Source organism: Lampetra planeri, chromosome 1, assembly GCF_965212315.1.
Source record: "Lampetra planeri chromosome 1, kcLamPlan1.2.h2, whole genome shotgun sequence".
Classification (NCBI taxonomy): Eukaryota; Metazoa; Chordata; class Hyperoartia; order Petromyzontiformes; family Petromyzontidae; genus Lampetra; species Lampetra planeri.
In genome coordinates this window covers 30586493-30611292 of record NC_136107.1, presented here as the reverse complement: position 1 = coordinate 30611292, position 24800 = coordinate 30586493, and the positions used below count along the sequence as shown (strand labels likewise).

Here is a 24800-nt window from a genome sequence, read left to right as displayed (position 1 = left end):
TTTGCGTTATTGCACCTGAATTTTACATGACTTGTGTTTCGTATGAATAGGCGCTAACGCGTGTTCTCACCGCAGTACGAGAGCAGTGCGCACGTGTCCTTGCGCCTGGCCGACGATAGGAGTCAGAGGTCGTGTGGGCAACATTAGTGAAAATCATGTCGCTGTTAACGCGCGCAAGCCGACTCAGCGGTGTGACACGCACTCGCTAAGCACACAACTGCCGCGCGTTGGAGTTCAACGGTTGCGGTCGTGTCAATAATCCCGCAGCTCGACTGTGTCAGAAAGCGTTGCAAGAAAATTACGGTGCCGGATCGCAAGGGGCCTAACAATTCAACCGCCTTGCGATTTCACTAAATTGTCATAATTCAATCTCACGATGTTATTCCAAGAATCTTATTTTTGTTGACTTTAAAATGATGGCGAATCTAGCAGCCTCTCGTGGCTAGATGACCGATGTCAGCCCATTATGTGCACAGCATATTGACAAACATCGATTTATGCGCACGTGATTGAATGCATGTATTGTTAGGGGAAGCATGTATTTTCATCCGTAAATTGGTGTATTTCGTCTAATTCCTGGCAGGGTGCTGAGGATTCATTGTTACACTCCTGGGTGTGTGATGAAGGCGCTGATCATTGCGAGGTGTCACACGCAATACGAGTTGATTATCATAAAACTGCCCAATTCAATCCTCTGGGTGCCACAACAGGTCTCCTTGCTGCCTGCCCCTTGCCAACCTCAGCCACATCCACTTTGACATGGCCTCGCCCACTCAATCACTACCCCTGCCCACCCAGAGAGTGCCCCCCCCCCGCCTCTCTGCCATTGACCCCAACAAGAACAACAGCCATTCGCCACTAAGTGGCGGTGATGTCACAATGGCGCTTCTACCAGGCTAGGTGACCCCACCTGCAGCTCATAGGCACCCTCCTCATCATCATGGCTTGGCTTCGCGAACGAAGATCTAGGAAGGACATCCACGTCTTCTGCAGGCACGCTGGTGGCTGAAGAGGCCTATGCGGGACAAGCAGGTCCTGCCACAACAGCTGCAAGTATAGGTCTCATCTGGGATGGGTGCTGAGGGATCATGGTTCTTCCTACGTACCATCACTTTGCCCCCTGACAACCACCGCCCTATTGTCATGTAACCCCACCCATTTTAAATCTGAAAAATGAAAAATCTCCAAATGCTCTGCAAAACCAGGACTGTCCCGACCAAATCATGGCGTTTAAGGACCTTATTTTAACAATCGACAAATTTCAAGCGCACCAAATTATTGCCATACAGGGTTACCTTTTCGTTCCCCCACCAGCTCATAGATGATACACGTCGCAATATACCGCGTGCAGCCTTGCAGCCTTGCACCCGGTATGCAAATGTTGGACTTACATTCTGTTCTAAACAAGCATGCATTGTTACCGGCTACCTTCCAGTGGTGAGTGCAGCACAATGTGAGATTATTGTGAGCTGTGATAATTCGTTTCGAATCTGTCATCGGTTGTACAGTTTAATTAGTCAGCCGGTGTTCCCACTTAGTTGCTGTTGATTTTTAAGTTTTTGTGACAATTTAGTAATGTATCTCCCCTACGTACCATCACTTTGCACGAGTTTAATTTCACAAATGAGCTCGATTTCAGCACTTAATTAAGCAGTTGAGAAAACAATCAGTCATAAGTTCGCTCGTGGTTAACACCGTTTTACTGTTACTCCATGAAGTCAGCGGCGTGTATAACAAGCACATTCTGTGTTTTGTAAACTGTAAAAAAACAACCAATTTGTCTCCTAAAAAATAACGTCTTTCGTTACGATAATGCGAACTCAACGTGGTTTTAAAGGGCTGTGTGCTTACACCTCATTTGATTCTCCTCCCGGTGCCTGGAATATCTTGGGTACTGTATAAGTCTTCAGCACTTGCACACCAAACGAAGTAGCAAGGTCCACGCTGTCAAATACAATTAACCCGCGCCGCTGTACGACTGGGCAACCCACAGTGCGCAGCCTTGCCAGCATTCACTTGCTGTCTCGTGAAGTTTCAATGTAAAGTGGCTTCGCACGCAAAACACTTCAGATATCCTTCGCTGGTTAACGCTTCCTCAGACCGCTTGCACTTGGTGCAAGGGCCTGCGTGAGAGGAAACTCTGGAGAGGATCGTTTGTTGATCTATTCCTCAACGCTTACCACATTTGCTTGGAATATTTGTTGTGTTTCTAACGTCTCCCCAATTCTGTACGATGCTTTTATGAACCCATGCCATCCTCTGAATATTGTTTGCTGCTTTGACGTCAGTGTATATTTATTAAATGTATTACATTCACAGTTGGGTGAGATCTGCTACACGGCCACCAGCTGCGAAGGGAAACTCATTGGAAATAGACGTTTCAGCAGTTGCCGAGGATAATTGTAACTGAAACGTCTGCTAATGGAAGCGCAGTGGCACGCATACTATCTTCCGTATTCCCAAGCATCAAATGCTAAATGGTGGATCTTGGGCAAGGACCCAAGTAGATATTAACAACTATTTCCAATGAGTTTCCCTTCGCAGCTGGTGGCCGTGTAGCAGATCTCACCCAACTGTGAATGTAATACATTTAATAAATATACACTGACGTCAACGCAGCCAGGAGCCCATCATCTGTTTTTTGGCCAGGTGAGAGCCCACTTAGACGGTAAGTCTATTAAGCAATGGAAGTCTGGAGTAGAAAAACGTTGAATTGGATGTATTACGGGATACAAACAAGGGTTAAAATGCTAAGGCGATGGGCTGGGTGATTTGTTTATCAGATTCCCTAGCTACCACTGCTTAATTATTGGGTTCGAATCTGGGCGGCCACTCGCAATTAAATTAGATTATTAAGTGTAGCAAGTTCATGGTTTCGAAAAACTAAATAAAAATCGGGTTTGCACAAATTGCTAAATTTCAGCTCTTAACATAAAAAGTATCAGTTTTACTGTCATGCATAAGACAATCTCATGGTGAAGAATACAGGAAATATATAGACCCCTTCTGTTTTCAAGATAAAAAGGTCACCTGGAAGATTTTTCAGAAGTCCTGCGAACAATCTCTTCAGCAGCAGTTCTCTGAAATGTGGGGCATACTGCGCTGTGGGATTTCTGAATGAATTCTTCATGCCATGTTATTACACAAATTTCACAGTTGGAATAACTGTGGATAGAAGACAAAAAAAATGAAAATGCTCTACAAGACATGTGCAAACAAATAAAAAAATATAGAATTGTGCCAAAACTAACTTTTTACAATATGTAACAATGATCTTAAATACATTTTATATTAATATTATTATTATCATTCAATCTATTGCCCTTCTGGATGAAGGCCTAACATGTTCAGCCAAGAGTAACAATAACCAGTACATCTGCAATCACTCAAAATAAATAATCCTTCATTTATCCAATAAAGTCTCATTGAGTCTCCAGACTATTTTTCAGAAGGATGCCCTGTTGAAATGGAGTCTTCTTAAATTGCCTCTTAATTATCCCATCTCCACATCGACTCTCCTCTTAACCCCGTCTCATTTCCCCACCTGCAAACTCTCCTCTATAACGGCGCAGCGGTGAGCATTGTTTTGTGACATGTGATTGGCTAACTGGCCCTCTGTCTGACTAAATTTGCCTGCTGCCCCCCCCCCGTCCCCCATTTGCTGCACAGTTGCGAGCACGGGCAAGCGGCTGGCGCACCTGGCAGGGCTGGTGGAGGACGCGGAGCGGCGAGCGGACGAGCTGATGGCCGCGCTGGCCAGCGAGCCGGCCTCGGCCGAGGCCACCGAGTGGCAGAAGCAGCTCCGAGCCTGGGAGTGGAGGCAGCGGCTTTTCCGGCGAATGGTGTCCGGCATTCAACATGCATGTATGCTCACACACAACAACAATGACAACAGCGGCCGTTCGCTACTAAGTGGCAGTGACCTCATCATGGTGCTTGTGCCAGACTAGGTGCACTTTTGAGGCCACGCGAAGCGTCGTAGGCAGGAGGTCACGGAACAGACGGAGGCATCAAAATTGTGTTCGAACCCACGACCTCCTGCGTACCAGTCGGGGGAGATAACATCTCGCTAGCATACTGTAGGGAGTTTGCTGTGATTAAGACACTGAAATACAATTATGGTGATTTAGGTTAACTACCTGGCCCTACTTGGCTACTGACGATGAATTTCTTTTACGTGCTCTTCACTACATGAATATTTGCTGATAATCTTTGTCTCAACATATCCTGTTCAACCATTTTAATCCCTGAATAAACAAACCGCCTTTACATATCAAATAAAAACTGTCACAAAAATCTATAATATAGGTTTTTGGGTTAGATCGCATGAATATAATGTTTCATTAAACCCGCCACCATGTGTCACAGCCAAATATTGAGGTTTGTCACATAAACAGAACATGCCAATTCACTACTAGTACAGCACATCGATGTGTTGGAGAGTATGAACCCACAACATTTACAATTCGAGTACCGTGACGTTTCGCCAGTAGTTAGAACAAGCATCATCAGGCGACAGCCAGAGTTGTGGAGAAATCCTCCTCCTGTTTCTGTAGGTTTAATGAAACATTTTCATTTACGCGATTTAACCCCAAAACCTCTATTATGGATAATATTGGAAGCGACAGCCTACGTGTTAAGCTATCACGACAATTTACTTTAATACTCTACCAGCACACACAAATACAACGTTTTAAATGCAGTAACTATGTGAATAATGACTCATCCATGAGTATTATAAACGTTTTATTTCCTTCATAATTAAGAATTTACACAATGACACGATTGCTCATGAAACCCTCTGTGTTAAAATGGTATCCCCTTATTCCCATACACTCACTTTTGTTCTCATACATTGGCCCAAACATTGCATTTGACACTTTCTAATGTAACACGCATTCATGGACATATTCCTCAGTGATTGCATATCTTGCAATGTCATTGTGCATTGCTATGGAGGTGATATTGCTCTCAGCATCAATTATGAAAATTGACGTAACAAATTGTGTGTTACGTCAATGAAAATTACGTCAGCTTCACAGCAATGTCTACGCATTTTACAGGGCATAGGGCTGTCTGCATTCATTCACATTCAGCATCACACCCCCTGGCTTTTCTCAAAAAAAAATGTTCTTAAACAAATGTCCATTATATATGTTTTTATGTTTTGTTAGTCTTAGAGCAGCAAAAGTTTTTGAGCACTCAGTGACTCTGTCATCTAAAATTGAAAGCTGAATGAAGATTTAATGCAAAAAAGTAAACGGCTTTGTCACATTTCCCAGGACCCTGATCAGACTTCACTGAGCGACAGAACATCGTTTCCGTTATGTAGATCCATGGTTCACCTCCGTGAGTCAAGCCCTCGTGGCACGGCGCTTGTACCCATGCTGAATAGGCACGCAGCTTCCCAACTCTCTCTCCTTGGCAAGGTCGTGGCAGCGGAGACAACGTTTTCACATGTGGTTTCCAACGCCGCCTGATTGCCTTGCGTGCAAGACCCTGCTGTGCCCTGGCTCGGCAGGTGGTGACTGATGCATGCAACACTCCAACTATAGTGCACAGCAAGCCTTAACCCTCTCGCCTCTGAGTGTGTGCGTACGAGCGTGTGTGTGTGTGTCACATTTTGGGGAGTGGTAGTGAAGCGGTTAGCGCACTGGACTACGAACCCAGCGACCCAAGTTCGATTCCTGCTCACGGCCACCAGCACCAGTGACAATTATCTGAACCGGTCCTGGGCCTGCCCTAGGTCAACTTAGCCTCAAATGAGTACCTGGTGCGTAAACATCGCCAATATGGAGACAAAGGCGGCCGGGCTTGGTGCTGGCCACCCACCCCTTCGTGTGCCGTGCCAGCCTTCATAGGTGCTCACTAACAGCACTTGCCCCAAGAGTTTGTTCGGGCTATAGGGGGCACCTTTGTTTGTGTGTGCCACATTGTACCTCTCCGATGTGTTTCCGGGTTGTTCGACATGATGTCCGACGTTTTGCTCAACGTGCTGACAGCTTCTTCAGGAAACGAATCACAAGCTCCCCCGGCACATATGGGAGCGAAATGCCCGGACATCGTGCTGAACAACACGTGGTACGACCCGCAAACACATCGGAGAGATGTACTGGAAAAAAAATCCTTTCAAATGGAACAGCTCGTTTCTGTACAGGACAAAGCTATAGCATTACCTGCAGTTGTGTTTTCAATTTTGGAATAAAGAAGGCATTGAAATGGCAGGCACAGCAGAGTGAGCCATTGGCTGCCCGTGTATTGTGCTATGATTGCAGCTACCCAGGCTCAACCACTAGCTACGGCAATGGGTTGGACCGTGGCGTTTGTGCAGTTTAATTGATTAACGTTTAATCATACACTCGTGATACCCGCATTGAATTATGCTTTGAGAATCAATTATTCAAAGCGTATGCAAATTTTGCCTCGTGGAGTGGATAGATGAAAGGGAAAAAAATGAAACAAAGGAGTCGGAGAGAAATCGACAAATGAACATGATTCTTGGGTTAAATCGCAACCCCAAATCGTGACAATTCGGTAAGGTGTTGGGGGTCAATGATGAGGGCACATTGTTCTATGCCTACAAACCATGCATGGTGTTGGCTCAAGCTTTGTTACAGTGCGGATAAAATTGGCTTTAGCGAGACCAAGATGGTAGGGAATGAGACATGGTACTGATTCCACTGCTACCCAGAATCATGACAACCTTATTAGACGCTCATTTACAACACTTGCCCCGACAGTGTGTTGTGGCTATACCGGGGATCTTTGTCTGTGTATGTACGGTGTGCATGTGTCTGCGTGTCTTTTTAAGTCCATGCCCATGGGAGCGGTAGTGTAGAGGTTAGCGCGCTGCCCTGCGAACTTGGAATCCCGACTTTGATTCCCGCTAACGGGCCAACATCGGTGACGAATGTCTGAACCGGTTCTGGGCCTCCCCTAGGTTAACTCAGCCTTAAATGAGTCATCCGTGTGCGGTGCGCAATAGCCGTCAATATTGGGGAGAAAAATGCGGTCGGGTGTCGGTGCTGGCCACCCACCCTGCCGTGCGTCGCGCCGGCCTTCACGGACACTCACTCGCTGACAGCACCCGCCCCCAACAGTGTGTTGAAGACTACATGATTTTGGGGGGGGGTTGGTGGGATCTTTGTCTTTGTGTGCGGAGCAGCAGTCCCCGAGGCGCCAGCCCAGGTGTGTCTGTCAGTCACGGGGGCCGACAGCCTTGCCGTCACTTTCCAGGAGCCGCACAGCGTCAACTCGGCGGTCGTCACGCGATACCGCGGTAACGCGCTCGCTCCCGGTGCACAACGTCCGTCCGCACCCCTCCCCCCGACAAATGAGCGAACGGTAAAATGGTGCAGCCCTTGCGATCGGCGCATTGGCCTCCCGCTAGAGGGGTCCCTCGAGAGAAGGCCCCTCGGGAGAAGGGTGCGTTGGACTACTCTGCCATGCCAGCCAGACGTCTTGGAAGAAATGGGATTAACCGCAGTTCACTTCCACCGCGTGCGACCTCTCTAATTAATAAACTGACCCATTGTTTCAACGACCTCGGGATTATAAGGCCAGCGTGCTAACCATTGCATTATGATAGCATCCCATCCAATGAGCACAGCATGAGGACGTATATAATATCATTCCACTGCTGCTTGAATGTCTCTCCCACGCCGCAGGGGTCATGTTGGATCACTTGACCATACTTCCCCATGCTGGTCAGTGAAGGTTTGGTGTAAGGTGGGCGGGCCCAGGACAAGTTCAGACATCACTTGCCGCCGATGTTAGCCCATGGCACGAACTGCTGCGTTTGATCTGCCTCACGCAAATTGCTTTGCATTTGCTCTGTTTGTGTCAAAGTTTTTTTTGTCAAAGGCGATAACTGCTAACGCCACTTAAATGAATTCCACATTCAGCCCAGTGCTACCCGCACATGTCTCGCCAACCTGATGATGTCAATGCGGAACGGCAGCCTCTGAGGTTTGATGCTGTTGCATCGTCACTCTCGCATTATTATCGTTGTTTCTGACGGCTCCCCCAATAATGATAACCAAAATTCGGATTTTCAGAAATGAAGAAAATACGAATTGTGAGTGAGGAAATTTCCATCGTTATGCCCATTCTTACAGTGAAATGATCTGTGTAATTTCGCAATTAATTTAATGCAGATTTTAAACAAGTACACTTGCTTAAAAAAAGTCGTTTTAAAAATGAATGAAACCCATTTTCGGTAATCTGCTTGAAATAAATCGATGTTTCAAGTCAAGGGCTGTGTTACGCAACAGGTATTATAGGCCAGAATTGACCTATGACATGGCAAACAGTTAACAATAATTTGCTCTTTACAACCCTTCATTCATGACTGTTTACACGGTGCTTTGTTATTTCTGACATAGCTTAACAGCCCACAGAGCTAAGAATCATAGATGGTTTACAGATAATGCAGCATGCTCTCTATGCCAAATGCAGACATTCCTGAAGTCCTGTAAATCCCTGCAAACATTGCTTGTGCAGTACTTCGTCAATTTTATTTTCTAGCAACTGAACTGTGTGCTTGTAAATTGTTTCATCGTCATCATCATCGTTGTAATTTGTGGAAAATATCGTATGTATTGATTTGTTCTCTCTGATCGTCTCTGTTGCAGTGGAATGGAGTCTCATGGAGGAATTTGAACAGCTTGCAGGAGAAGCTGTGCTGGAAGATTGCCACTCTTTATGCTACCAAATCACAGGGCTGACCTCGGTAAGACAAGGGCAGAACATGGGCCTCGTAAAATGTTTTACGTTTACTGAAATAACTAGTAATATACTGCTGGACGAAGGCAGCCCCATGTCATTTTGGTCATGATGGTTGTTTGACCGTACTGTACCACGCTGGTGAGTGCGGCGTGGTCAGACGGCAGGGCCTCGGCTTCAACTTTCTCTCGGATGGGTGGCCCTGTCGAGCTGTTGTGTGCGGGGCACTTTGATAGCGATTCACTGCTACGGGGAGTGAACTTGGGTGGGGGACCAAGGGGGCATTTTATGGTGCAGGGCTCAGCCCAGTGCTCCCACCCCTGATGCTGTCCCTGGGACAATGACTGGATGAGATTTTACTGATCTTGGCCACTGATGATATAGTAGTGGGCAGGCTCACTGTGCAGTAAGTTAACCACTGCACACCCACTCCATACTTTAATTTGCTGAACGATACCTGTGCTTTGTCTTGTATAAAACGATTAAGTGGCTCTGCTAAAACCAGCAATGGTAGGCACTCGTTTCCCTGGCTGTGATCAGTCTACTTCGGAGGGACGATGGGCTAAGTCAACACCTGGCCTGGATTTGATCTGCAACCCTTCCAGTGGAGTTGAGCTCTCTAACCACCAGACCAGATTGCTTACAGGTTGAACATATTACACTACTGATAACCATTTTTTTTGGTAAACACATTACCAATATACACGTGAGAATTTAAACAATTATATCCTAATTCGACTTTATGTAGCTGCATTATAGAATGGTTTCATTCCTATTGGCATTAATCCATCAGGTAGTCTCCATGCTCAATGAAACGGCCAACAAAACAATAATTAATGATGGCGATGTGTCTTGAGACAATCTCTACCCCAGATGCATCGTTCCAGTGTGCACATTCTGCAGTTATCTATAACCTCTGGTTCCAGCTGCGTTGCTATCTCTTGCATCACACTTTCACCCTTCAGTGACACGTCGGTGAATTTCCCATTGTTTTCAGAACATAGTAATCAGCAGTAGCAGCTCTTTCACGATGAACACAACAATCATCATTGGTTACTAATCCCAGCATTTATTCCATGGGCCAGCATTTTCGCCATTATCAGCCACAATCATTTAACTGGTGGACATAGGTGCCCCTCCAGGCTGCACCAGTTGCTCGAGATGCTGCAGTGTAGTGATCCACCTCGTGCCCACACGTGAGCCCATTCCATTGCATCCTGGGCATCCTGTTGAATGTGTTCCATCCTTTGGCTGCCGCTTCATCGTTGTTCTTGACCAACGTTCCCTCGAGCGATACTCCCTGCCCATGTCTACGGTTACGAACTCTGTATTTAACCCGAGCACGTTTTTTTATCCACGCATTCCTTTAATCAGTCCCGTCATGTAATTCCAAGTATGTTCTAAATCCCGACAAACAGGCCGAATGTGCCTGTTTGTCACCTCTCGTTAGGCAAATGGCCCCAGCGCACTCGTTGTTTTCTCTTCGCCGACGCAGGTATACAAGCCCTGCGGCGGCAGCGTCGGGCAGGCGAGACACCCGACAAACGGAATGGAAAGCGCCCCTGAAAGCCTCTTTTGTTGGGAGCGTTCCTCGCTCAAAGAAAATGATTTGCTTGTCACACGCTAACGGTGTGGCCACTGGGCGCCGTACACAGCCTCGTAGTGTCCCGCAGCCGCCCACGATTTCTCAGAGGCTAAAGGCCGCCACGCCAACACTTTTGGAAATGTTAACTTGGTCCTCCTCCAGGCTCGAGGTGTTTATGCTCCTATACGTTGAGGCGGTGCAGTGTGTTTCACTGTGCGCGCTCGAAGCATGCGATTCACGCCATTTAATGAGGGACATTTAATTGGTTGTAATTTTCTCGGGCGAATGTCACGTGACGATTTATGTTTGTCAATAACTACACAAGTATATATTATTTATTTGGATAAGAGCCATAGTTTAATATTAAGTTGAATTTGTTTTAAATACACATCGCTTGTACGACACACACTATATATACACACACATAGATATAATTGAATCAAAATATAAAATGTTCACGTTTTCTCCTGTTCAGGGCTGTGAATATTACGTGCGCGTGATGGCTTACAACATGAAAGGATGGGGTCCCACACAGACTTCACTTCCTGTCTTTGCGATCCCATCGGGTAAGATGGTAACAAACAGCAACATCATCAATGTTGTGACATTCTCTTTTTGCAGCGTACAGCCAGGGGACAGTAACACTTTCAGTAACTCCACACCAACCTAATGTTAGGTTTATTTAGAAGCCCCCTGTTATGCATTAATCATGCAACATAATACATTAATTGCTTTGTTGTTTACGGTTGCCATATGAAGGAAGAATCACTCTTCTGTGTGCACTTTTAGTATCCTATTTCGAATTCCTTTAGGCCACATCTAGTATGCGCAACTTTTCTGATGAGTTCCACAGCTATATTAAACAGGCACACATTAGTGGGAACCCCTGTGATGCAACAATTCCCTGCAGCATTGCTCATGACCACACTTCATTTGCTGTGCACTAGCCACAGTGAAGGCATTTAATAACATTCATGGCATTATATTCACGCTACTCTCGCTACCCAAGGGATGTTCGCCGAGCTGTAAATGTGAGCAAGCTGGACTCGCAAACCAGAAGCCTCCAGGCGCGGCAGTTGAAACGGTGGACACGTTTCTTAAATCCTTCCCCATCGCCCAATCGCCTCATTGCCTCTATCCACCCAGCAGCATAAATGGGTTCACCAGTCAGTGGATTAGCAGGCCACGTGTGGTGGGGCAATGTGTGGGTATTACCACCTCTTTCATAACGTCTGACCAGCGTAGAAGAGTAGGTCAAAATATACTCTTAAGAGTATGAGATATTTTGGAGCTACCTCTCGTGGAGTGCCCTTTTAACAGCATTGACATGAGCAAGTATTTGCAGAGCTGCACCTTTATCATATTTTTACAACCCAAAACGCCTAGAAATATACATTACCCCTTATTAAAAAATAAACTGTTAGAGCTCAGAACTTGAATGGAATTGTAAGTCTAAAATTACGAATGTGTTCTGTAACTATATAGTGTTTCTGTCATAATCTGTTGGGGGGTTTTCGGTGTTCACAGGAAAACCACGTGTAAATTTGAAATGTTATCTGTTACACCCTGGCGTATTATGTCGGGTTTTTTTCCGTATTGTTCTGATATTTGACATTTGAGTTAATCTACTTTTTTGCTTGGGTATCACCATAGAAAATTGTTCTTACGAGTCTGAAGGCATGAAACAATTAATCCCTCCAGCGATTTGATATATTCCGATTCAATGAAATACTCACTTAATTGGATTGCCTAATTTTACCATCTAATTTAAACTTACAGTTTTGTTCGCTCAATCGGTGTAAATGTAACACTTGTATATAATGTGTAAGTATCGCACAAAGATGGTCACTGCATTGTGCGCTTTCAGATTCACTTCTGCGGCCGTCTGGAACGCTCTTCCTTCCGATGTTAGAAAGCCACTGGAGCTATGCACTTTTAAATCTAGATTGAAAACTTATTTCTTTCGAACTGCTGTTGGTGTTTAGTTTGTTGTCCTTCCTCCTCACCTCTGTTTAGCACGGTTGACTACGTACGGTGCAAAATAAGTTCAACATACATACATATGAGCAAAATAATCGATATCAATTGACGAATCAACAGATCATTACATGCTTTCTAGTTTTTTCTGAAGGCTGCATTTTAACTCCGGTACGCTGGGCCCACCCCACACACACGCGCGCACACACATACACACAGACTGGCGGCAGTGCGATGGGCGGGAGGTCCGGGACACCGGACATCAGACGGAGGCTCTGGAACACCTCCTGAAGCAGGTCAAGAATGCCCGGCAGCAGTGGGACTTTCGAGGTGAGCAGGCCTTGCGGAGGTCACACACGTTTCACATCCTGAGGGGCCTCCATACATAAACAAGCAAGTCAGTTTCAATCAGGGGAAAGTATATAGCTCTCCCACCTTCCACTGTGATCAACCGTCTGTGTATCTTATAGATACAGCTCAAGGTACAGCCCTGCAATTTCTTGTTCACTCCACTGCTTGCGAAAAAGTCTTGACTAGAGGGGGCACGATCGAGCCTTTCTAGAGGGTGGTGTGGATGTATTCTTCCATGGTGGCCAGACGTCTTGGAAGAGATGGGTGTACCCACACTCTACCCCACCACACGCAACCTGCCGAGTGACATACAGTGCCGTGCTCATACACACCGCTCTGCGTGGACGCAGGCGGTGGGAATTAAGGAACCTGCACCGTTGTCTCAGCTGCCACTCCGGGAGAGTTTGCATCGGCAACCACTGGATTGCAAGTCCAGTGTGGTAGCCATTGCACTGTGGTTGCTTTCCATTGTCAAAAACTAATATACTTCCATTCATGAATATTGTAATCCAGCTTGGTGGAGATATGACAGCGTGCTCAATTGAAAAGCAAAGTGTTCTAAGTTTAATTCAGCCATCATACCTCTGGGATGGATGAATTGAGGACCACTTTCTAGAAATGCAACATTTGTCGTTATCTGGCAATCCTTTCCCCTGCCATGGGAATTTCTAATTTCTTACCAGTGACTCAGGACCACCAACAGGGATTCTCCCTTGACATAGAGATGCTTTATCTCTATCTAGAAATGGTTTGTTGCCTTGTGGTGACGGTGGTGGTGTTTTTATTGTTGAAATCTTGGCAATTCTGAGGTATGGTCACAGAGGAATACGAAGCGTTGCTGCATTGTGTGTACAGTAACAATTCTTAATCGTTATACTTATCCGTTTTATAGAAATCAATGAATGCGTGCACTTGCCCGCCTCAACCCATCCACATGTTGCGCGAGCGTTTTCTCTCGAATTCTTTTGAAATCTCAGTTTACAAAGAAACAGAAGGAATTCTTAATTCCCATGAGAAAATATCTTCACCCTTCTACACTCGGCGATCACTACTGGTGAATATTCATGATAAGGGACTGAGATAAATAAATAAATAAACTGTACCAGTAACTTTGTTCTTCTAAGTGTTGGTAAAATGTAATTCTTAAATTGAAGATGTATAGTTATTAACTTATTACATGTTCCCTAAACGCCTTGGATGGTAATTGCACTTAAATGTGAGTAAAATGTAGAGGTTATTCAAATAATTTAATGTTAAACCTACACCGTTGATAGGAGTCTTGTAGTGGCTACACGATGAGCAACAGGTTGGCAGCCACTGGTCTCTTTTTTATTCTGTTTATTATTTGGTCTCCCTTACTTTAACTTGGATTTTAACGCTTACGCAGAAATCAAGAGCAAGGCTATGTAGCTCTTTTTCAGAAACGACCTGGCCACAAATGATAGTTCTAGATTTGAAGCTTTCGTGACTGCAAGGATTCATATTCTTAGGTTTTTTCGGTAAAGTCACGTAGTTAAAAAATTGAAATTAATAAAAGTAAAATAAAATAAAAATAAAAAATCACGACGTTTCGGAGGCAACACAAGCTTCCGTCTTCAGGTGGAACCGTCACAGCCACGACAGCTGTATCAAGTAAATGAGAAATTACAAGAGATACCACTCCGTATATATAATGGTTGAGGGGGGAATGGCCAGGAACGGCACACTTTTTATTAATATGGTAAGGTGAGGCTTAAAGCTAAGAATAGACTGCATAACAAAAGACTGAGCCTTTGTTATGGAGAGGTGCGGTTTGTGACTACAAAAGTGTGAAAAAAAAATACAAACACAGACATAATTTCAACCGTGATGGTGGTTACAAACTGAGTAATCATTGGAAAGATGTGATTAACCATGCAAAAAAGATTTAGCTGTTCTTATTTGGACCATCTTATTTGACAGACAACTATTACAGGTTGCTGATAGACAGCCAGTTTTGTTTTACCAGGTTTTTTTTTGTTTCACACTTTTGTTTGTGTTGCCTCCGAAACGTCGTGATTTTTTTTTATTTTATTTTACTTTTATTCATTTTAATTTTTTACCTACGTGACTTTACCGAAAAAACCTAAGAACACAAATGATAGCTGAACGAAGTGGCTTATCCTGTGGACATTTATATCAGCCAAATACTCTTAAACGCACGTTATTTATAAATGTGGAGGGGAAAACCGGAGGACCCGGATGAAAATCCATACGACCACGGGGAGAACATGCAAACTCCAAATATACAGGTGTCAGGGTCGGGATCAAACCAACGCCCTCCTGCATATCAGGTGAGGTAGTTAACATTTCGCCACCACGGTTGGACACCGTTGGCTGTTTCCTCCATTCAATTGTCATTCCACGGGAAGTTAAATTACAACCAAAGTTCTCATTTACGTGAACATTTTCTGCACATTGAAGATAAAAATATGATTGCCGTGCACTCATATTTTTTTCTATAAAAGGTGACTGCTGTATTATGTTGATAATCCTTTATCGATGCAGGTGAGATAATCCGTTTAGATGCATTATCTGTTTGTGAATGTAAGCTTGCGCAATTCGAGTTGCGCATTTATGAATGTATTCCTTAATACCATTTTAGTCAGGTTAGTTTGTAAGTCTACCCTTGTGAATCAAGATGTCCCAGGGTATTTCATGTCAACTATGAATCAAACAGTGATCATTTGTAATTCCCCCATTTTATCGAAAAATAAATCGGTAAATGTGTATTTTTGTGCAAACTTTTAATATCCTTCGCTCATAACAGTTGGACTGCCCCTTGCACGTACAACACACCTATTACATGCAATGGAAAGAAATTGTAATTCATCTTTTGGAGAAAAAAAAAACCTCTCCAGTATGCTTGCCCATATTTTTGAAGCACACCCATTATTTTGAAAGGTTACCAACGTTGGCATTTTGGGCTGAAGCGGTGAAAGTAACAAAGTTTAGTATTTTTCAATCAGATAAGTTATTTTTTTCATAAAATCTGCAGAAAAAAACATCAATCCTGAACTCGTTTCAGTTTGGTTTAAAACAATAATTTCAGAGGGAATCCATACCATGGCGTCTAGTCCAAAGTCAAACTTTGCGCATTTGTGTATTTCACGATAAGCGAATACGTCTACTGAGAATAAAATTAAATTATACACCCTTTATCTGCTTTGCTTTTAGATAATATTGAGCATCACATTTGAGAAAATGACACATCTACACGGATGGGTGAGGCCTAGAGTAGGCCTCAGTAGTTAAATAGCCTCAGAAATGCCTGACACTCGCACAAAACCGATTTAAATGCGAACACTTTCAAGCCACTACGAAAACACCACTGGTATGTTTATCCACAAAGCAATAACATTTAAACATATACTTTGTATTTCATGTCCTATTTGATGTATTTGCATAGTTTTTGACATCTAGGCAGCAATGTTTCTGCCTTGCTAGACTTAAAAGCTTTTTAAATATTACAGAAGTATTTTTTCCACATTTATTATTATTTTCATTTCTCGTGCACCGCTTTAAAAAGTCTGAACTTTCAGTTTAACAGTGCATTGATTTATTTAATCCATGAACTAATAATATAATTCAAGTAAGTAGAGTAATAACTTGTTCTTATTTTAGAGGCGAGTTGTGTTGTTACAATGAATTACTTTATTAATATGTCATGTCGTGTCAGACTGTATAAAGACACTCTCTGTGGTGGTGGGTCCACCCACCCACACACACATTACAGTAACTTTCACACCATGAGCCCAGTATAGGGCAAAATGCAGAGAAACAGAATCAACATATATTAATTTCAATTTATTTGCTTGCTCAGAAAAAAATTCACAGTGTTCCAAGATTTTTTTTTCAATAGGGACCTGCGGGGGATGTTTGTCCAATTTTTTTTTGTGTTTAGTTTTTTTTTGTTTTCTTGTGGGGAAAAAATCAGAATGCTTGGAGAAAACTGCACACCGATAGGGTGGGAAACCTGCCAACCGATCTGTGCGGATGTTTCACACATAATTGTCACACTCCCTGTGTGATCCTCCAAACCCGCCACCTCTAACAAGATGCTAGATTGCAGACATACCCTTCCACAGCCAGCCAGATCCCAGCAGCAGTCATATGTTAGAATGTGGAATGACCACAACATTCTGTACCAGTTTTACATGCGCTATTAATATTAAGTGGCCAGGAGTGCGCGTGTGTGTGTGTGCGGTGTGCACGCGCGTGTGTTTCTATTTAATCTCCAAAGGGAATGATTAATGATGCAATTCTCTTAGTTTACATACTTACTCCATGATATTTGATGTGATTACTGTGTAAACAGTCCACCCCTTCAAAGTGCATGGCTGTGGTTTGTGTACACATATTAAGCATTGGCCAATAACATTGAGAAACGGAGCCCTGATTGCACTTCAGGTACATTCGCACACGTTTTCAAACTTAAACAAATAAATCGAGTGATAAAGCTGTAAGAACTTCACCTCGTGCACTATTTGGCTTTTACCCAAATATCAATGATAAGGTGTAGGCAGGGTTTTGATGTTTTAAAAGGTACAAAGGCATTTTTTAATGCCAAGAATCTGTATCTGAAGGAACCTGACCACCTTACTATATTCCCTTGTAAAACTTTAGGACATTCGTGGAAAAAATGTGTATTTTATATTCTGTATGTGTCTGACTCTTTAGAGTTTAGAGGGACACGCTATAGCTCCCTCTAGTGGAGGCTCTTCCACCACCACCCGCAGCAGCACGAGAAAGTCATGTCAGGGCTGCAACTCCACTTCTATCCACCACGATCACTGCACTGTGCGTGAAGGAGAGAAAACAATTGAACCTTAAAAAAAATCACTAACGTTTTATTTTTTTCCTAAAATAAAAAAAAGCACCGACAACGAAAATCTTTATAAAAGCATACAAATTACGATGGCAATCTTTCTCGATTTGTTTCCCCCCTTCTTGTTTTTAGTTTTTCCTTCCCCCCACCCCCAATATTTTTTGGCGTGTTTTTTTTTGTTTTTCAAACAAATTTTTCTTTTTTATATAGCAGGTTTATTTATCTGCGTCGATCTGACATCTAAGTAAAACAGAACCTGAAGCAGAGCTTGGAAATTACTGCAGGCCCATTGCACAAATGTTTGCGCTCATTCAGGCGCAAAGAGGAGAGTGGAGAGGGGAAAGACAAACAAAAGTGCCGCCCCGCGCCGATCGGCTCGAAACGTTGGGCTGAAATGGGGCCGCCAGCCACTGCCCCCCCCCCACCCGCATCCATTTGTGTGGGCAGAGGAAGGTTTCGTGGTGCCGGCCACGCCAACGCGCACGCACGACGCTGCCTCGGGCGGCTGCCGCTCGGCTGCTCGGCGCCTCAAATTTGGAGGCGAGACTGGTGGCCTATTGATTCCTGCTTCATAATATTTACCCAACAAATCAAGGGTCTTGTCCTGGCACGCGACATGGCCAGACGGCAGTGAGTGCGAGAGTGTTGCGGTTTAGGGACCCCCCCCCCCTCCACCCGTTCTCCAGCTCTTCGATATGCCACGCTGACCCCTCCTGCTCCCCCTTAAAGCCCCTCCGCACCCCTACTCCACCCATCGCCTACTCCTCCTCCTCTTCAAGTTTCATGCCAAGGCACACGACTCTGGTGTGTGTGCAAGCGTTTGGACTGGCTTGGAAGGCAGTCGTCCACCCGTTCTCCAGCCTCCAGCTCTTCGATATGCCACGCTGACCCCTCCTGCTCCCCCTTAAAGCCCCTCCGCACCCCTACTCCACCCATCGCCTACTCCTCCTCCTCTTCAAGTTTCATGCCAAGGCACACGACTCTGGTGTGTGTGCAAGCGTTTGGACTGGCTTGGAAGGCAGTCGTCTTGCCTGAGCTCGCGCATGATACAGAGTGAAGAGGAAGCTTCTGCAAGGTGCATTTCGGCGTAAGCGCAATGGCTGCGACATCGCCCAATAATGTTCTCACAACAAATGAGTGTACATTCTTGGCATTCCACGACATGGCGAAAGTGGATGCTTACTGATGCACAATGGCATTGATGGCTTTTGAGTTCCGTCCCAGTCAGTGTGGTAATTTTGTTGACAGGTCACTTATGAATTGTGAAATACCATGTGAATTATTAAAGGCACATTTTTTACATTTCTTGATGATGCAGTGACAAAGTCTTTATTGATTTAGATTTGTATATTTAGGCACGCAATTTGGTGCTTTGGTATAATGATTTTAAGGATATTTCTCTCTCACTAAACAGTAGAACATTTCTGACAAGTGTCACTTTCATATGAACCTTTCACAATTCTAGTTTCACCAAATCTTTGTCAATGCACTTGTGAATGACTGTCCAAGTTGTAATGACTCAACATGCTGCTGCCACGACCCTCGCCAGAACAAGCGGTCTGAGAAACGAACAGAACCAAATCTTTGTCGTCGCAATTTTTTTCCTTTTGTGTAGGTTTTTTTTTTACAATCGGACATAAAATAGCCTCTTAAATATATTTCGCTAAAATAATGAAAAAGTTAAATGTCAAGATATATGTTTGTTTTTTATTATAACCGAATTTATTCATCCTAAAGCCAAACAAGTTTATCTGATTATAATAACAGGTCATAAATAAACTTCTCCATTGCTCTTCAATTGCAAACATATTCAGGAGCTATTTAACTTGCTTCGATTTTCATAAACTGTGCCAGGGAATATAAAAAAACAACACAAACCAACGACCATATAATATTTGGCACTATTAAACATCTGAACTTAACAATAAAAAAGGCAAATACCAATGTGCCTAAAGAAGTATGTACATGCTTGGAATAACTTTGAGAGACTGGGAGAGGACTACGTGGATTCAGGAAAATATAAATATATATGTGAGTTAGGAAAAAATCACATTGACCGTTAGGACTAGTGATGCTTGGGCAGGATGCGTCGCTCGAAGGAATGACGACCAGGTGGTCAAAACTAACGACAGAGTTGCAACCAAAGGAGAGGGACACGCGTGAGAGTACGTTTGCCAAGGGGAGCGAGCAGAATCAGCTCATAATTCTCGTTTTGAAGTTTTCGTGACTGCAAGGATTTATACTCTTTGGTTTTTTCGGTAAAGTCACGTAGGTAAAACATGTAAATGAATTAAATCACGACGTTTCGGAGGCAACACAAGCTTCCGTCTTCAGGTGACGGTTCCACCTGAAGACGGAAGCTTGTGTTGTCTTCGAAACGTCGTGATTTAATTTATTTTAATTTTTTACCTACGTGACTTTACCGAAAAAAAACAAAGAGTAAGAATCAGCTCACGTTCACGAACTGTGATCGTTACATCACAGGGCCGTGGGGGGTGGCTGCATTTGGGGAGGACATCATGCAGCAGTGGATAGATAAGGGTCAGTGATGATTTTCATATTTCTAAGTAAAAAAAAATGAAATGTGCTTTAATAATAGGGCTTTTGTCCCTAGTTGATGGTATTTACTGCTACTATTTACAAATAATGAATAGCATAAATGTAGTCCTAATTTCCTAATTAGACTTTTACATGAAATGCCAAAATACCTTGGAAAGTCTGCCAGTTGAGCTTTTCCTCTCTCCAAAATGTTGCTAAAAAAAAATCTATTAATCACACCGGATTTTTATTCCACAATATTTTCAACTGAAAGGTTTAAACTCTGTCACTCTAATATCCCATGTGTAGATATACCTTTTAAAGAGACAGTAAAGGTATTGATTGACGTTTTGAGAAGAAGAATAATTATAATTTAAATAACATATTGCTTATTCAATATAAAAAATACACGTTAAAACTCTTATAGTGCATATGACTCAAGTCGTGTTAACTGTATTATTGTACAACATAGGGTAGACAGGTTTCAGAGTTGAGCTGCTTAACTCTGATGTATTTTTTGGGTTGTAGACCATGCTGTTTGGCACGATGTCCGACGTTTTTCTCCACACGCTGGGAGCTTCTCCAGTACGTGGAGCAAAATATCGGACATCGTGCCAAACAGCACAGCCACGGCACGCGGTACAGCCCAACAACAGAGAGATGAGCGGCTTGAGCAAATTACGTAGCGTCAAATACATTTGTGTTCAATTATTATTTTTCTTCATATGCTCGCCTGCTAGACCACAAAACTGTGACTTAGACAGCAGAGAAATGTCACCGCTACTGAATATGAAATGCTCTGATTTGTAGGCAAATGCACACTCTCTTTGTGATCAATAGCTCACCTAGCAATATCCACCTTTCCCTCGGTCACTTGTAGTAACCCCATGAATAATGGAACTTTTCTTAAGTAAACAAACCCTTATGGGTATCAAAAGGCCAATTCAACAGTGACTTTTTGAGAAATAAGCAATAAAGGGCCGAGTAGTACTGCCATCTAATTATGTCAAAAGCGATTATCCATATAATTTACGAAAAATGGTCCTAAGCCAGTGGAAAATGCAAGGTATGGTTGCAAAAACACATACTGTCCATAAACACAGAACAGGGAGTGATTTGAAAGGGGGGGAAAAAGCCTAAAACCCAACTGCTTATTTGCGTGGGTGGGATAAGTTTGCGTGCCAGTAGACTGCTCTATAATATTGATTGAATGCAACGTTAGTTCTAGAGTTTGTAAATGCCGTGCGGCCAGATTGCTTCTGACAGCGTGGTTGTGTCGCGTGTGACATCATCACAGCCTGAGCACCGAGGTAGCTTTGGCCACAACTGCTTATTGAAGGCAGGCGCCAAGACGACTCCGGAAGAGGCTTGTTATGCCACCAATACACAGGAGGTTCGCGAAACAAAATAAAATAAAGAGAAAGAAAACAAGCAAGGGCTGACACTAGCCCCGTACGAGGAACCAAAGCCACCTAAGCACATCTCCCCCAACGTAAACCGTAAACCCGCTCACCCAACCCCCCCTGCCCCCCAACTCCTTCTCCTGTCGACGGAGCTCAAAATAAAAGAGTCCCTGTGTGGCCAGCAGGCGTAACTGCTGGCCTAGGTGGTGAAAAACGTGTTTGCACAGAGCCGTGTTCTTTAAAGCAAATAAGCGCGCAGTTCGTGGCCTGCAGCCATGGAGCATTCATCAGCAGTCGTTTCCACCAGGGAGTGTTTTATCCACTTGAAAAGACTCCACTGTCTGTCACTTTTTTCTTATTCCCCCCCCCCCTCCTTAATGATAAGACTTTTTCCGCGGACCAATTTCTGTTAATCTCATCTTGTAAGGAGGCTGCTTGTGTGCCGCTGACTCGCTGCAGCGCGACGAGCTCTCTGCTTGTTGGCATAAAGACTCTCATTCAGCCGGGCGGTTAATAAATATGTTTTGCTCTGCTCCGGTGTGATAAACTCACATTTTAAATGTTTACCTTCGTTATGCTCAATACCCCATTCATCCCCAATTTCATCAAGCCAATTATTAGTCGAATGCTTAGCTGTGCATCAGCAATCATTAGTTCAAATTATGAGACCATGAAATAGTATACCGAATAATTATGAATAAATAACGTCGCAAAAATTACTGAACTAGTGTCTTAAATCCTATCTGCGAGTGCACTAGATCATGTTTTCGTCACACTGGATATTAGAGTACAATCTTCAATAATGATCATATGCACCAAACATTGTTATTTTCCCATTTAAGGTTTAGAAGTTCTGGTATTGTCTACGGGTTACAAAAATGCAAAAAAAATATATTATAATGTTATTTAAGCTGCTCAGAAAACAAAGGTTAAAATAAAACAAATCCTATACAGGTTGTTTATACAAACAGTAATCCGTAACCACGATATAAATATCAATGTGCATGATATGTATGCAGCACTTATTAACCCTTTTGAACGTTTTTTTTCATAACTCTTAGCGAGGTTGAAAAGTGTACGCCATATTAGCAAGCATGCATTCGGAATGCGTTCTCTGCTTTGAGAAAACTTAAGAGGAATTCCACACATTCCCATGAGAGTCATCTTTACACTTTTTCTTCTTCCCTGGCATTCTAAATAACAAGTTGCATTAACGATGCATATATCATCATCATCACGGTCACCATCGTAATGATCATCATAACGACAGCTTAAAATGCATACGTACTTACCGCTGGATTCAGTTGCTTACATTTTTCTCCAATGGCTGATATTTTATTTTGCCTTTGGTCTGTTTCCAACTGTTGGAAGCAATTTTTATGGGAAGTCTGACATTATTTAAGATAATGAAAACCGTCTTCAGTGGCCGTATACATGTGTGTGTGTGTGTTGTACATGGCTGTGTGTATGTATGTATGTTTTGCCTTCCAAGGCTATTACGACCTGTCATCATCGATTTTATTGCTGTGTTTTACTAAGGCATGTCTGAGATAAGCTGTAGTAGATGGGTGACTGCAGAATCGCATGAAATGTACGATTTCGGAAAACGTAGCCAAAAAAGCGTGGAGACAAATGACCATCGATTTATTTTCAAAGTTAAATTTTTCCTGACTGGGAGACTTATGCATATGTCCAGTTTAAAGCCATTATTTTGGTTAAGCCACATTGCAGAGCAAGCTCTTACACTTCCACTGACTGTGGCAACAAAGGGGCTCAAATGTGTGGGATGCTTTCAAACACAGACATGCACACACATAAACACGGAGGGTGATGCACACATACACAGGCACACACTCACATATATAAGCAGTTTTAAAATGATATATTTTATTCACAAGTGAATGTCCAGCTATGCATTTTCCACATTATATTGTACATATATACACATAATAACGGTGATTTAGAATTACGTGTCAATCCACTGATTGGATGAATTCCTCCCCACACTGTTAGTCATGGGGGTTGTTTGACCATACTTCACCACACTGGTCAGTACATGTTGGTGAAAGGGGTAAGGCCTAGGACCAGTTCAGACTTTACTCACCACTGATTTTTCCCATGACTGGGTATCAAACTCAAGTTGTTGGCTTCTAGCCCTCGACAAGGTAAGGTAAAAGTTAAACGGTAAAAAAAACAAGACTACCTTTACCCTACCTTTTACCTTACCACAATACAATCGCTCTACCCTTCCTTTTACCCTTTAGCAGCAGGTAAGGTAAAAGGTAAAAGGTAAAAAGCAACGAGCCTACCTTTACCCTACCTTTTACCCTTTCCCCATACAAATTACCCGATTACAGGGAAATTACTGGGGTACAACACATGAAAAAGGTTTATAACGATAAATGCTATAAGGTAGAGCGCTTTATTCATATATAATACTCTCTAATCGGGCGTTGAGGCTGTCGACGACACCGTCCTCCATAACCTCCTCGTCCCAGTCATCTTGGTCGATGGCGATCTCATCAACAACCTGATCAAGTTCGTCATTGCCATCGTCCTCGGACGAACGACAGGCAATAAGATCCTGCGCCGCTCCGGCCCAGTTAGACGGAACCTTCAGGCAGCCGACGCCGACGTCCCGACCTCGCTGCCTGGGGCGAGCGCGTTGTGCTTCTTGAAGTGGGCTTTCCACCCCGACGCGTTCGTGTGGGTGGAAAACCACTTGCAGCAGTGCCCTTGCTGTACATGGGGATCACCCTCCATCCAATGGTGCGTGTGCTCCCACGGGAACGCATGCCGCTGCCTCTTTCGATTGCTGTTCGCAGCGACCCCAAAAATGCCGTTGCTGGCATCCTCGACCTCGTCCTCTAGTACCTCGACCTCAAGAACGTGGACCGTCTCCATCTGGTCCGACATCAATTATCGCAATTTAAAATTGAGGCCACGGACTGCACCACGGAGCTTTTAGTGGTAAACAAGGCACCGTATTTATCGGGTAATTATTTGCGCTACCTTTACCCTACCGGGTAATTCTTCTGAGCTACCTTTACCCTACCCTTTACCTTACCCCTTGGCATGTCGAAACCTTTACTCTTTACCTTTACCCTTTTACCCGGTAAAAAAGGTAATTTACCTTACCTTGCCGAGGCCTATTCTCATCACTGGGCCACCATATAACTGATGTATGTGTGTAACGCATTTTATTTTAATGTAATAATATGCCAATGTATACGTGTGAGTTGATGCTCGAATTTTATTCCTTCTCGACCAGTCCATGATTTATGGGTAAGCACGATTATCAAGGCACTATATTCAAGGTTTGGAGAGGCAAAATAAAAACAACGCAGCATTCTTAAGCAGATGCCAGAAGGCATGT

At 43.6% G+C, this 24800-nt stretch overlaps 1 protein-coding gene across 1 annotated transcript in view; it reads left to right on the top strand.

The window, feature by feature from the left end:
* LOC144721108 (ankyrin repeat and fibronectin type-III domain-containing protein 1-like) overlaps positions 1–24800 on the top strand; it is a 92431-nt gene that overhangs the window by 48071 nt on the left and 19560 nt on the right. Inside the window, exons 5-9 of the mRNA XM_078598493.1 lie at positions 3670–3864; positions 7166–7279; positions 8634–8731; positions 10785–10875; positions 12506–12616. Of these exons, the coding sequence (XP_078454619.1) occupies positions 3670–3864; positions 7166–7279; positions 8634–8731; positions 10785–10875; positions 12506–12616 (609 nt within the window). The remainder of the gene's footprint in view (positions 1–3669; positions 3865–7165; positions 7280–8633; positions 8732–10784; positions 10876–12505; positions 12617–24800) is intronic.